The following is a 15,324-nucleotide window of genomic DNA, read 5'->3' on the forward strand; positions in this document are numbered from 1 at the left end:
ACCACACTGGGGATCGAGCTCGCAACCTGGGCATGTGGCCTGATCTGGAATCAAACTGTGACCTCCTGGTTCATAGGTGGACTCTCAACCACTGAGCCATGCCAGCTGGGCAAGATTTAAAATAGCAGATTTGCATTAGCAGCTGCTTCCCACAAGGGTGGGAGGGGAACAGTAGCATTTGAAGGGGATATCTCCTTTCCTAATGTGCCCCGGCATCTCTGTTTCTTATGTCTCCTGCTCTGTGCACCTACCTTTAAGAGCCTCACTCCACGGGACTGCTTCCTGTCATCACTGCTGCCGTTGTCTCCCCCATCAGTTTTGGGGGACAGCTGAGGTGAGCACTTAGTTGTTAAAAAGCAAAGGGGAAAATGCTGTTGACCCTTCTAAACCTGTGGATCTCCTCCCGGCTTTGACCGTGCTGGAGGAAGAATGGCCAGGAGACTGGCAGCCAGGAGACTGCATGGCGGATGAATTCGATTTCATAAGATACATCCTCATTTTCTGTCTTGCTATGAGAAAATATTTGAGAATTCTTTTGTTAAACATCAAAAATGTCTGCTCTGGGTACTTGCTGCTCCTCCCCCGCAGTGGCCATATGGCCCAGCACCGTAAGCACCAGGCTGTGACTTAGGGACTGTGTTCTAATGCAAGAGTCCATCTTCCGTTATTGATGCCAGCTGAGCCACCATCCGTAAACTGTGAATAATAAACTGAATGATGCTGGAAAGTAAAGAAGAGTAATAAATTCTTCCCATCACTCTAAAGTGATATAAAACTGTGTGATAGATTATGGTAGGGCCCGTACTGGAAGGAATACATTCTGAGTACTTAGGAAGATGGATATTTTTAATACTTTAGATTACTTTGGATCTGATTGAGTTGGCAACGAGTCCCTTGGGTGTATGTATGTGTGTAATGTTAAGCGAGTAGTGCTGAAAATTTTCACTATCAATACCCTCTTATCCTGCCCCTTCACAGATACAAAACTCATACCTAAAAGATTCTGTTAAGTTTAAACTTGTATTTACTAATAGTAACAAATGAACTCTTTCATAAAACGAATCACTTTCAGGACTGAGTTATAATGTAATAGCTGCTATTTTTATGAGTGTTACAATTGGAGACAAAGAAATTTAACATTTTTGCTTGTCAATGCAGGCTAATTGTCTCTGGTCTTGCTGAAATAGGCAGCATAGTGTAAATATCTTTCTTTCTATGTTTCGGGCCTTCTAGAAGCCCTGGAAAAACAGACTCAGAGCACTTTGATAAAGCATTGGTAAATGTAGCTTCCGAGTGTCTCCAGGCAAAGGCAGTTCTCAAAAATATTAGAGTATGATCTTGTTCACATAGTTTTAAAAATGGTTGGGTTTCTTATTCCAGAGACTAAGCTATCAATAACAGAAATATTTTGCACATTACCATGATAAAAGGAGAAAATGACTCTAGATGAGTTAAGAGCATCTTTTCTAGAGATCTTTTCACTTATAACATGTGTTGAAAACCTCTCCCTGTCACATAATTCTCCATTCTTGGCGCCTGCCATTCATAGCCGAGAACACTAGTGAGGACTTATTTTTCTCTGAAAAAAGCATGATTATATGTGTTATTCTATGTGTCCTCAAGTTTTTTAAAATGTCGATATAACATGCATTACTGGATATTTTTCATTTTTAAATAATGCAGTGGCACTATTGATCTTCTTCTCATGCATTTAAATTCTGTGACAAAATTGGTGGAGAAGGACAGAGAACACACTGAAGAAATCATGATCTCAAGTTGAAACATTAAATGATAAATATTTCTTTTCTCAGAAACTGGATCCCCCATTACAGCGTCCTGCATTGGATTAGGCAATTCTAAAACACCTCCTCCAGGACAAGCAGGAAAATGTGTTCCAGGATACAATGGTGAGAAATGACCCTGATTTTTAAAAATATGTGAGGTTAATAAATTTGGTATTTTCTCGTGTATAGTGTGAATCAGATTGCATGAAATACGCTAGGTGCTTAATAAGTATTTGAATGGATACCTGTATTAATAAGGAATGCCTTAATTTTTATTGAGCCAATTTGATAAAAAGTAACATGTTCCACTAACATGTTCTAAATGGCATTTTAACCAAGAAAATAATATCATTTATAAGGCTGTTGAGGATATGGATGTGATACAAAGAATAGACTGATAATTGCCAGAAGGGAGGAGGGTTGGGTGACTGGGTGAAAAAGGTGAAGGGATCTAAATGTACAAATTGGTTATTATAAAATATTCATGGGGATGTAAAGTACAGCATAGGGAACATAGTCAATAATATTCTGATAACTATGTATGATGCCAGATGGGTATTAGGAATATCAGGGGAACACTTTGTAAAGTATATGATTGTCTAACCACTGTGCTGTACACCTGAAACTAATAAAAATAATATTGAATATAAACTGTAATTGAAAAATAAGTTTTAAATTTAAAAATATAAGGATGTGAAATTACTGTGTATGAAACCTGCTAGGTACCCAGGACTTTATATACATCATTTTATTTCATGCTGAAGTATATTTAATTCAGAGATATTAGTACCATTTTAGAGATGAACTAACTGATGCCCAGAAAGACTAAAAACTTTCCGAAGGTAACATAGCTGGTTAGCTCCTGAAGACAATGCAAATCATTGTGTTTCACTTATTTTTGTTATAAAAGCTGCAGGGTTTTTTTTTTCATTATGCTACTTTTTTAAAATTTAGTAATGGTGATAAGGCTTTTGAACCTTCTGCCTAATAATGCATTCTTGTTTTTAAAGAATAAGGACTCTAAATATAAAAATCTTTTCATCCACAATATCCTTCAGTATTAGTTGTTAAATTGTTGGTAGTGATTATAATAGTTCAATACATTCCCTTGGGCTCCATTCCCTAGTTGCGTAACTAGGGACATCATCTAACTTTTCAGGCCTTCCATTTCCTTATTCCACCTGCTTAGAGGGCTGCTGTGCTGCGATGTAACAGTGAAGCATTAGCACAGCGACCGCCTGTGGAAGGTCTGCACTATGTCAAAGCTGGGAACGGTACAGATATCTAGGAGCAGCCAGGTGGGCTGACTCGATGTAGACTCATCCATTCATTTCACAGACAAGGAAAATGAGGCGCACAAGTTGGTATTTGCATAAGGTCACACGATTTAGCTTAACAGATTTATGAGGAAAACCAAGCTTTGTGGGACCAAGTATGATTCCTGCATATAGTTCCTATTTGCATGTAAATTATAAAATTGAGAGATTTGTCTTTTGCTTCTCCAACCTAAAAACACTGTATTTTCCTCCTACGACAATGACTAGTTAAGATGATGTGGATCATTTGGTTTAACCCAGCAAGCATATTTATAAAAAGACACTTAAGATTTCTTTTAAAGGGCAGAAATAGGTATTCTGTGAAGTCAGTGATATCTCCAGGCTTGGAAAGGCAAATCCAGTTTTAGTGAAATCCTCCCTTCAAACAGTTCTGTCATCCCAACTCCTTTTGTCAGAAAAATTGCTTTAGTGCTGAGCCATTTTTAGGCACTGACGATGTGGGAGATGTTGAACACATTTCCCGTCAGTAGTTTCAGTGCCATTTTTATATCCAGTTGTAAGGACGAGTTAAGCTTTGATGCCTCATGGAATTTCAGTATAGACATTTTTTATTGTCTGAAAGCCATTACAGGTTAAACATTAGAACTAAAATATTTATAACCAAGGAAATAGTGACTTTATGACTTATGATCTTTATATGTTTTGCGTTTTTTCAGAGATTCAAAAGAATAATGTAACATTCAATATTAGAATAAAAAACATTCTCTTGAGAAAGGAAAGAATACCATTTTTTTTGGTGTGTGTGTGAAAAACATTCAATATAATATACACATTCATTGAATACCTTATATAAGCATGTCACTTTATTGTTTTCCCCGAAGTAATTCTTATACCAACACTATGAGAAAGGAATTACACTCACCTTTTAGATAGGGAAATTGAAGGGGTAATAGAATGTGCTCAGGGACACACAGTAAACTGGCCACTGTACTGGGATTCCGGGAAACAAAGATGAATTAGGTTTGGCCTCTACCCTTAATGAGCTCACAATCTAGTGAGAGACAGATAGCTACCCTGCTAATAATTGTCAGAATGGAATTTTAAAACAAAGTGCTCCGGGCACACAAAGAAGGGAGTGATTAATTTTTTCAGGGGATAATGTCCTTTTTTTCTCATAGCTTCTTTCAGTAGAATAACCTGGCTGGATGAAGCTACATAAAGAATCTCTTAAAGCTTAAAACATGATGATATATCCTCATTTCCAGGTTCTACTAAGGTTACTGACAGTGGATAAAGCTTTGATCTAAAATCACTCAGGATTTTAACAGTATAACACAGAAAGCACTGGGATAATATTTGGGAAGGTTAAATTGACCTGTAAGGCTTGTAAGTAGATATGATGCCTTACATCAGAAAAATAGGGTTTCCAGGCTTTTAAGTACTTATTGTTAGTGCTTGAAATATTTTTTGGTATATTTTAAAACTTTACTTGTTTCCTTTAATTTTTGAAAAGTTGAACATATATTTAATGTTTTTTTTATAGAATAGAAGGATATGTTTAAATGGATATGAACATAGATTATGAAATTACTAGTATGTTTTCAATATAATGTCTTTATGGAAGATTCTAAGGCAAATTCATGATTTTGTCAGCGACGCGGTGCTGACTTGTATGGGGAAAAATGTGGTGGATAGCAGGAGGGCTTGTTAACGAATTAATCAAAAGCATGTATTCTACATTTTTTTGTGAGACATTTTAGCTTACTTATATGTATTAATGATCTCAGGAATTAAAAGATGCCTTTTTTAAGCTACAGTTTTGAGTGTTGAATATAGAAAATAGGGAAACATTTATGCTTTAAGGTCATGCATTTTTAGTCAAAGTATGTATGTATGTATGTATGTATGTATGTATGTATTTTAAAACTATATTTCTTTATTGATTTCAGAGAGGGAGGGAGAGGGAGAGAGAGAAAGAAACATCAATGATGAGAGAGAGTCATTGATCGGCTGCCTCCTGCATGCCCCCTACTGGGAATCGAGCCCACAACCCGGGCATGTGCCCTTGGCCGGGGCCTGGGACCCTTCAGTCTGCACCGACGCTCTATGCACTGAGCCAAACCGGCTAGGGCTCAAAGTATTTATTCATTTGTATTTTATTTTGCAGTTATGATTTTGGATGACAACATGCAAAAACTGAAGGCTCGGTGTTTAGGAAATATTGTAGTGAAGTAAGTAAAATTGTAATACTACTATTTAAAAGAGCAAGAATTGAAATATAATTTTAATAAAATGAAATGTTTGCAATGAATGATGTTATTAGTGAGGAGGTTACAGAATGAGTTAAATACTGTTTGAAAATACACAGTGCCAATATATATAATTTATACATGTAAGTCCTATAAATTAGAACAAATTTAGATACAATTTTTAAAAATTGTATCTAAAAATTGTATATATATATATATGACTTTCCTCTTTATGACAAACATTTTAGGTTGTTGAACCAATTTCGTTTATTCTTGTGTATCGCTGTTTTTTCTTAACCCTGTTTCATGAGCATTTTAACTTTTTCTCTGCTTCTTAAAAATGTTTACCCCCATTCTAAGCCTCTTAGTCATTTTTTAATGCTTATGTTCATAAATAATTCTGAATGAACATCTTTGTATTGCCTTTTCTCCCTTTCTAATAATTACTATAGTATTGAATAGTTTTCCAAAAGTGTAATTACTGACTCAAACACTAGCATAATATAAAATTCCCGACTCATCAAGTATAATTTGCTGCTAACATTTTTTGTCATTGTTCATTTGATAGACAAAGTGCTAAAATCTGAAAATATTTAAATGTGCCTTGATTAAATCAATACTTTAAAATTACTATGCTGATGGAAGCTGAAGTAGAAGTTGACTAAACTGGGAGACACACAAAATGTGTCATTATCTTTTCTTTTTTTAAAAAACAATTTTTTAAATCCCCACCAAGAATATGTTTTGTTTTGTTTTTGAGAGAGGGAGAGAGAGAGAGAGAGAGAGATTGGTTGCCTCCCATTCACCCCCTGACCAGGATTGAACCTGCAGCCAAGGTATGGGCTCTGAGCAAGATTTGAGCCACCACCTTTTGGTTTGCAGGATGATACTCCAACCAGCTGAGCAACCTGACTAGGGCAGAATGTGTCATTTTAATAACTGACACTATTCAACATACTTCGTAGGTTGTTTTAGTGCCTCTGGTTTTGGAATTTTACTGAATGGTTTAGTAAAATTTAATGATATGGTTTAAGTAGAATGAGCTACTATAAATAAAGAACATTGCATGTTAAGTCTTCTAACAGGTTTTCCCATTTATTTGGAACAATTTTTTTTACTTGGCATTCTCATATTGGTAGCAGATTGTCTCAGGTTAATAAAACATTTTAAATTCTGTGAAAAGTAAATGAAAAATAGTAATTTAAAAAATGTATTTCTTCATGTAGAAATAATTTAATTTTACAAAACACTAATAAAGAAGATACACATTCTGATGCAGTTCTTTTCAGATTCTTATGTCATCAGTAAACATGTAAGCACTATATCACTTTTATTAAAAGTTTAAATTTTAAAACATCTTTTTGGTAAATGGAAAAGTTAAGTGTTGAATATACTAATTGTCATATTTTTCTAAATCAGAATGCATATAAACATACGGCTAGTTGAAAATTGACCTTTATGGGGGAAAATGTTGTGAGTAGCAGGAGGGTTTGCTAAAGAATTAATCTGAACAAGATTGTCTGTGGATGTTTAGCTTCTTAGGGAAGCACATGGTGTGAAGCCTGGGAAACACGGCAGCAGTGTACATCTATATATAAAGAGGTAATATGCTAATTGGTCGTAAGGGTGTCAGTCACAACCGCTAAGGAGGAGGCTGCCTGCGCGTGCGCGGCGGGTGGGGCATTGCTCCTGAAGATGGGGTGGAAGCAGGGAGGCACCCGGAGGAGACCCGTGCCCGGTAGGGTGGGGGTGAGAGTCCGCAGCGCCCCCCTCACCAGTCCTTTGCCGCCCACTGCTCGCACTCAGAGCGCCCGCTGCTCACCTACCTGGGGAAGGAGCACAGTGCAGCAGGCGAGAGGTTTCCGTGCTCTCCTCTGGCGCCATGATGGGTCTGAGCTGCTGCATTGCTCCAGAGATGGGGCAGAAGTGGGGAGGTGCCCGGAGAAGGTGGGACTAGCCCGAGGCAACTTGAGGGACTGAGGGTGGGACTTGAAACAGCCAGAGAAGGCCAGAGGGGTCAGGGGGCTGGGGGCCAGGTGCACTGGAGCTCTGCATGGAGAGGTTCAGGTGTCAAGGCAGGGCAGCAGGTGGGTGGGCAGGCCGCATAATTTCCCACGCTGAGCTCCTAGTTTTTATATTATCTCCCAACTGTAAGTGAGTCACCTATTTCATAAAGCAACTTTTGCAAGATCTCAGTGGTGGCATTTGATACCAACACAATTTTAAATCCTTCATGTGCTCTGCTCTCTAATTATCAGTGGCTTTGCCCCATATCCATTCAAAAATAATATCCTATATAAATAAAAGTCTAATATGCAAATTGTCTCGACTGGGAGGTCAACCACTTGCTATGATGTGCACTGACCACCAGGGGTTGGTGCGGAACACGGCAGGTATTGGCAACACAACGCTGGCAGTGGGCGGCAGTGGAGGCGCTGTCGGCCCCTATGGGCCCAGATGAGAGCCGGACCACAGCACGATGGTGGAGCAGGTGAGCCGGCGGTGCCAGGCCAAAGCAGGTGCAAGTGGGGCCCAATCACCCTGCCAATCGCTGCGCAGACGGCGACCAGCAGCAGCGGTGGGGGTGGGGGAGGCAGGTCTGCCACTTGGCTCCCAGATGCTGAGGGAGCTGGTTGGGGGGCTGGGCCCTGATAGATCACCCCGCAGGTAGGATGGTGGAACAGGTGAGGGGGCGAAACTGACACTTCCATTACAGAGAAAGGGCAAATAGTAATATTAAAATATTCTAATTATTTTCCTTTCAATGTACACGAATCCATGCACTGGGCCACTAGTAATATAATAATACCTCACAGAAACTATAATTATTTTTTCTTGAAGCCATTAGTGTTACTTCAACTAATTGAAGTAACATGACTACTGCCAAAAGCATTCTAGGTTTAGTTTGCTGCCAATTCAGACTAATTTTCCTATCTCTCTATTCCTAAACAGGGAATTTTATTGTTCACATCTGGGATTTTTGAGATTTCATTATAAATTATTTGAGAATGCAACGTATAATGACGTGCAGGAGACTTTGATTCTTTCCTTAAGTTAACAGTGAAACTAAGTATTTGAAAATATGATCTAATATAAATCTATAATTATATTTAAAAGGTAAGGTAAAAATATTCAGAAAAGAACTTATTACCAATATCTCCTTTTTAATAGAACAGTTTTTGAAATGTTATTTCAGGAAATCATTTTTGTCTGTGAGAGCAAGGATTTCCGTTTGAAACTCACACATCCAGTATCCCAGTCTAACTCCTTGACCTGACAATTATCCCTGCATTCCAATGGCTGCTTGCAGTATTCCTAAGATGTTCTCATATTTAGCATCTAATCTATCAAGAAGAATTGTTTGTGTCAGTCCATTAGTTGTCTGGTGTGCCTTTTCTAGAATGGATAAAGGTCAATGAATTATTTTTGAAAGCGCATAATAAATAAATGCTTAATTGAATTAAGTGAAAGGAAAAAAGCACACCTTCTTAGCGTAATAAAAATTATTATGATTTTTTAAAAAACAGTATGTAATTTAGAGATAATCATTCTTTCTCTGTGGACCACACTTAATTTGTTTTTAATTAATTTATTTTTCTTGTAGAGAATATTTTAAAGAAGGTCTGTGATCTGGGAGCAAGGTCCTCTCCAGAGACCAGCTATATGGACGCTGAACCCCTTGGTGGCCTGTAAATGGTGTTTGATTAGGGATTATATACAGTGTCCAAGGTCCACTAAATATCTGAGATTCTAAACTCTAAGAAATGTATAGATCCCCAAATTTCAGAAATACATAATCAACATGTTTAATTAAATATCTATAAAATTTTACATTATAACAACTTCATTGTCAATTTAGTCTTCATATTTTGTTTTATTTGCAAATAATTTTTAGGCTGTACTTTTTCACTTCTCATGATTCCTGAATATGTACAATGGCAGCTGGGAAATAATAACCAATGGTAAACTATGCATGTGACTTCTTTTTTAAAAAATTTTAATTTTTTATTTATTTTATTTTATTTTATTGATTTCTACAGAGAGGAAGGGAGAGAGACAGAGAGCCAGAAACATCGATGAGAGAGAAACATTGATCAGCTGCCTCCTGCACATCTCCCACCGGCGATGTGCCCGCAACCCAGGTACATGCCCCTGACCGGAATCGAACCTGGGACCCCTCAGTCCGCAAACTGACGCTCCATCCACTGAACCAAACCGGTTCTGGCACATGTGACTTCTTGTCAAGTGATTTCAAAAGCAAATTTACAACTTATTATTTTTTAGAAAATATTCCAGTTTACATGGTACATTGTTATATTTTATTTTATTTTCATGGATGAGGGGCAAGGCCACTAGTAATAAAAAGGATTCAGTCCATGAAGGCCTTAAAACTGAGCTGGCATCAAAAGCTACTGCTGGGCATGCTCTGTATAATAATTAAGTGCAATAGCCTTTGAAAGAGCAATATTTCCTAATGCCACTTATGTTCATTAATTATACTTACAGTGATTAGGAAGAATAGAGGGAAAAATTTGCATGGAATATTTGAAAAATATGGGGTTCAAACTATATAAAATAAGTCAATAAAAATAATGAGATTGTTTTAATCCTAACTTTGTTTGCTTTTTTAAATATTCTTGTTTTACAATAAAATCTATTGTAAATAGTAAAAAAAAAAAGGAAACTATTTTTGGCACTTTTTAAAAAATTTGCAGCTATAGTGATATTTCCATACTTTATAAGATACTAAATGTAATAATTCATTTTATTATATTAAGATGACTCATCCCAAATCACAAAAGTGATATGTAGTAATTTTGAGAAAAATACTTGATCTCCTTTGGTATTTCAAACTCCTTTGTTAAGGCTTTCTAGAAATCTCAGCTTTGCTCTCCTGGGGATTCCTTAACTGGAAGGTAGGCATTTTAGTGATCTCTAAACCATTGCAGACTTTGGAGTGCAATGAATCCTGCAGTTTTCTTTTTTTTTAAAAAAAAATATATTTTATTGAGTTTTTACAGAGAGGAAAGGAGAGAGATAGAGAGTTAGAAACATCGATGAGAGAGAAACATCGACCAGCTCCCCACTGGGAATGTGCCTGCAACCAAGGTACATGCCCTTGACCGGAATAGAACCTGGGACCTTTCAGTCCGCAGGCCGACGCTCTCTCCACTGAGCCAAACCTGTTTCGGCGAATCCTGCAGTTTTCATAGATTACTTGCATTTACAGGATTAACCTTTCTCGTAGAAAATGACATGTCTGCACAGTTATTAGAAAATTCCTTTGATTTTGAAACTTACTCCAGGCAGTTAATTTTGTGGGAAGGTTAGGATATCTGAATTTCTATGAATATGAAATGTTCATGAATTTTAGAAGGTGCCCCTGCAATTGCATCCAGAACTCTAAACTGAGAAATAAAAATAGGAATCAGTAATTTCCAGTCAACACAAAGCAGAGCATGAGAGAACATTTTAACTGTAATTGCCTTCCTCAGTACCACAGCGCTCACTGTTATTAAAGCCATAGGTTTCTGGCTTTTCCTCTCTCGTGGGCAGACATTTTCTCTGACTAGATCCAGTGGTTGCTATTGGAAGTGTGGCTTGTTTGCCTCCTGCTGTTTCCATGGCCTGTGCCCTGAAGGTAGTGCTGGGGTGTGAGAGAGCTGGATGGCACTGTCCCAATGCCTCTTACTCTGGTGTCTGCCAGTTTCTCAGCCTCCAAATACTGAACTCTGGGTCCTTAATGATGTTATTTTACAGCTTAGAAGAGTGATTTATTCATTGTGTTCCTGTCTTGGGGGAGGGTCAGGACAGCTTTCTTTTTATCAGTGTACCCTTTGAGCAAAATCAAGAATGTCATATAATTGTAATGCTGTTCTTTTCTAAACCTCATTGACAGATTTTAGTATAATTGTTTAAAGCCTTATAACAACACTGTTATGTGGGCAGTGGGACAGGCGTTATCCTCATTTTAAACCCAGGAATCTAAACATCATTAGTAGTTATATAGATAAAACTCACATTTATTACCTTCTCATTTGTCTGCCCAGAGAGAAAGAAATTATGGCCTAGTTAGTTTCTTCTGGGAAGATAAAGCAGCTTCATATGAAAACCTTGAGTAAAGCCTACAGAAACCATAGAAAATACTGGCAGTGCAAAATTGCAAGCTAACTTCAGATTCTCTAGGGAACAGGAGTTAGATTTTCAGTTTACTTCTGTTACCACATGGGTTCCTGATGGAGCAATAACTATAGGCCAACTTTTATCTGGCATTGATGGCTGCTACTTGTATTGGGTTAACAAGAGCCCAGGGGAGGCCCAGCTGTGAAGCAAGGCAGGCTGTTGCTAGTGCCAGGTCTTGGGCCTTTGATTGATAGGTTTGAGGCATGCTGACTTCAGCTGCTGCTTGTTTGAGAGATTTTAGCAAAGTCTGAAGCCTGAGCCAGGACAGGCCATTCAGATGGAAAAGCAACTGCTAACAGCCTGGGTGGGGCTGAAAATTGGATGGGTGGGATCTCAGAGAATCACCAGGGCAGAGGGAATAGGCTGATGGAAACTCAGACATGGTAGCCAGTCAGCTCAGGGATAGGGTAGAGTCTCAGCATAGGAACAATAACCCATAAGAGCAGCCCTGTCTTAGAGAAAGCCGCCACAAAGTTCTTGCTCTGATGCCAGACAATCCAGTTCCTCCCGGTATGTCCATGGATCTCCCTGAGTCTTTTCCCCAAAGCTGGAACTTACAGCATGTCCATCTGCTGGCCCTTTAAGAGGAATTTCCTGGGTCTCTGTCAGGCTCCTTGTCATTCAGCCACAATTCCTGAAGTTACAGGGACTTCTCTTCCCAGCTCTGGCACTCATGGGATGGAGGTCTGGTGTGTGATTGGAACCCCTTGCTCCTCACCGAGGCCTCCACAGCCAAGATATATCTTCAGGTTAAAAAAAATCACATTTGGATGTTGGACCAGCCTGTTCCGCACCTCCCACCCTCCTACCAGTCTCAATGTGCTTTCTTCTTGTCTAGTTGTAGGACTTCCATTCAGCCAGCTTTCAGGTGGTTCTAAATGATGGTTGATGTGTATTTTAGTTGTAATTTTAATGTGGTGTGAAAGCCTGCAAGAACCAACGTTTACCTACACCACATCTTGGTTCTCTCAAGATTGATCTCTTTGGAAAGTACAAACTCTATGAGGAACTCCTGATTCACTTCTTGAAACGTTATAACAAACCTTCCCATTCACTCTGCTTGAAAGATTGGAAGTGTTGGGGAAGGTATCACAGGGTGGTAACATTTGATTTTGGATTTGAAGGATGAGTGTAGGCAACAACCAGCATATATCTTAGTATTTCCATAAATTTTCCTTCCTTCTGCCAATCTAATGTATTTTTGTTATTATAACTACACACATACATACATACACACACACACACACACACACGTCCTTTTTCTATCACTTCAGAAAAAGAGCCCCAGTGTACCCTCTATTCCAGAAGGAAGACCTGAATGTAGTATAAAATGATGATTAGGAAGGCAATGAGGAAAGTGATAATTTGAAATACTCTAAAAAAGTTCTGTTCTCTCTGCTCTATAGCTCATACACACATTACTACTGTCTGGAGGTTATTGCTTCTCTCACCTTTTTTTTTTTTTTTTTTTACTTCATTGATATATGTTCACAAATTCTGGAACCCTAGCTTTTCTACTTTTCTTAAGGACTACTAAATTGCATCTTCCAAGATTCTTTCTTTAGAGTTCCTTTTTAATATTCAAATAACAACATCTGAATATTTAAAGATACCAGAATTTATTAGTGAAGAACATAGAATACTTGTTTATTTTATACTACTAATTACCAAATGCAATTTCTCATCTTGCTTTTTAGCTTGTTCCTCAGTTATATACCTGGCAACAATGAAGTAGTTTTCTGGGAGAATCTTAAAAATGCCTTGTGATAGACACTTAATGCTATTTCCAGCAGGTCGGTACCTTGGCTAGTGTTAAAAATCTTTTCTTCTAAGTAGATCTCCTAGCAGTATACGGTTTAACCACTTGCTGTGAAACTTTCTTGAAAAACATCTTAAATGTGTACATATTGTCATTATTTCATTTACTTGATCAATAGACATCATTCATGACAGCCTCACTATTGTATTCTAAAGAATACTCATTTCTTAAAGTGCACAATAATGCCAGGATCTTCTTGAGTCTGAAGCCAGAGTTTATATCTTTATATCCTCAGTGTCTAACACAGTGACTGAGGAACACCAAGCACCCAACATTATTGATTGAATCAAGAAAATAAATGCATGGGTTAATGCGTGCATGCATGCATGAATGAATAAATTAATAAATGAATGAACACAGTTGAATAACTCCTCTTCTGTTTTCTTCTCTAACTTTAATATTTTCATCTTTTTCCCATTGGCCAGTACTATTCAAATGTTTGTCATCCTAAATCAGCCTGCCTCTCTACATTAAACCACTGATTCATATCTCTCCTTCCAGTGACCCACACTTTGAAAAAGTATAGTCTGACCTCACTGCCTCCACTTACTTTCTGTTTACTCCTTAATCACTCCAGCTATTGCCTCCTTCATGCTATTGAAATGGAAATCTTAAGGATACCCAAAATATCTTCATTACTGATTCCATGACCTTTGTTGAATTCACTTTCAAACATGTGCACTTCATTTAACTATGTTGAACACTCAAGCAATATTAACACTTCCCTGGTGACTCCTAAGGTCCTATTTCTCTTAGTTCTCATACATCTCTTATTTTTACTTTACTTTGTTCAATGGTCGTCTTTTTTAAAAAAAATATTGATTTTAGAGAAGGAGGAAGGGCGAGGGAGAGAGAAACATTGATCAGCTATCACTCCTGCCCATCTCCTATTGGGGATCTAGCCTGAAACCTAGGCCTGTGCCCTAACTAGGAATTGAACCAGTGTCCTCTTAGTGCATGGGATGACATTCAACCAACTGAGCCAGACCCCGGGGTTAATAGTCTTCTTCTTTCGGTCCTTCTTTTTTAAAATATATTTTATTGATTTTTTATAGAGAGGAAGGGAGAGAGATAGTTAGAAACATCAATGAGAGGGAAACAACGATCAGCTGCCTCTTGCACACGCCCCGCTGGAGTTGTGCCCACAACCAAGGTTCATGCCCCTGACTGGAATCGAACCTGGGACCCTTCAGTCCGCAAGCTGATACTCCATCCACTGAGCCAAACCAGCTAGGGCTTGGTCCTTCTTTAACACTAGTGTTTGATCTTGAGTTTCTCCTTCTTATTCTGCACTCTCTCCCTAGAACTACCTGTGACCCATTATTCTTAATTTTAAAGTTCTATAAATATAATATCCTTATGTAGACCTTTCTCACAGGAATGTGGAGAGGTAGTATAAAAATACATACTGTTCCTGATCTTCAGAAAATTTATGCAGATATTTCAAGTTTTGTGAACCAACTAAGATTATCAGGGATCTTTGAAGACATAGAGATGGTAAATGTATTCAACTTCTAGGAAGTATAAGATGTTCCCTTTCTTGCCAATAGCATTCATATTGAAAAATGTGGAATTCTTGGTCCCATGTACACTCATTGAATTAGGTACATATTAAACCACCAGGGAATATTCAGTACACTACATATGAACTCATTTGGATAATTATTGTAAATACTTAGGTATCTCCATTTACTGTGAGGAGATAGTGTCTAGATGCTGGTAGACCAAATCTTGAATTTGAGATAGATAAAATTATAGAGATGCTCGTTTAACAGTGTGTTCTCTTATATGCATTGTTCTTAGTATGGGCAATGTTATGTGCTTAAGAATTTGGATCAGAATATCTGTATATCACCAATCAAGTGGGAACTAAAAAACAGTTGCTCTCATTAACCCTGACATGTACATTCTAATTTGCCTCAGACCCCACTACTCTCTATTGTCCCCAATTCAGCCTGACTGTCAGTTGCCACTCTTTATTATAGTTACCTTTTACTTTTCTTATTGTAGGG

General features: G+C 37.9%; 1 protein-coding gene across 1 annotated transcript in view; it reads left to right on the top strand.

Moving 5' to 3' along the window:
* ACSS3 (acyl-CoA synthetase short-chain family member 3) overlaps nucleotides 1-15,324 on the top strand; it is a gene marked incomplete at its 5' end in the record, with an annotated part of 161,415 nt that overhangs the window by 118,749 nt on the left and 27,342 nt on the right. Inside the window, 2 exons of the mRNA XM_006774714.2 lie at nucleotides 1,812-1,907; nucleotides 5,229-5,292. Of these exons, the coding sequence (XP_006774777.1) occupies nucleotides 1,812-1,907; nucleotides 5,229-5,292 (160 nt within the window). The remainder of the gene's footprint in view (nucleotides 1-1,811; nucleotides 1,908-5,228; nucleotides 5,293-15,324) is intronic.

The sequence above is a fragment of the Myotis davidii genome, unplaced genomic scaffold (assembly GCF_000327345.1).
Source record: "Myotis davidii unplaced genomic scaffold, ASM32734v1 scaffold26, whole genome shotgun sequence".
NCBI classification, from domain to species: Eukaryota; Metazoa; Chordata; class Mammalia; order Chiroptera; family Vespertilionidae; genus Myotis; species Myotis davidii.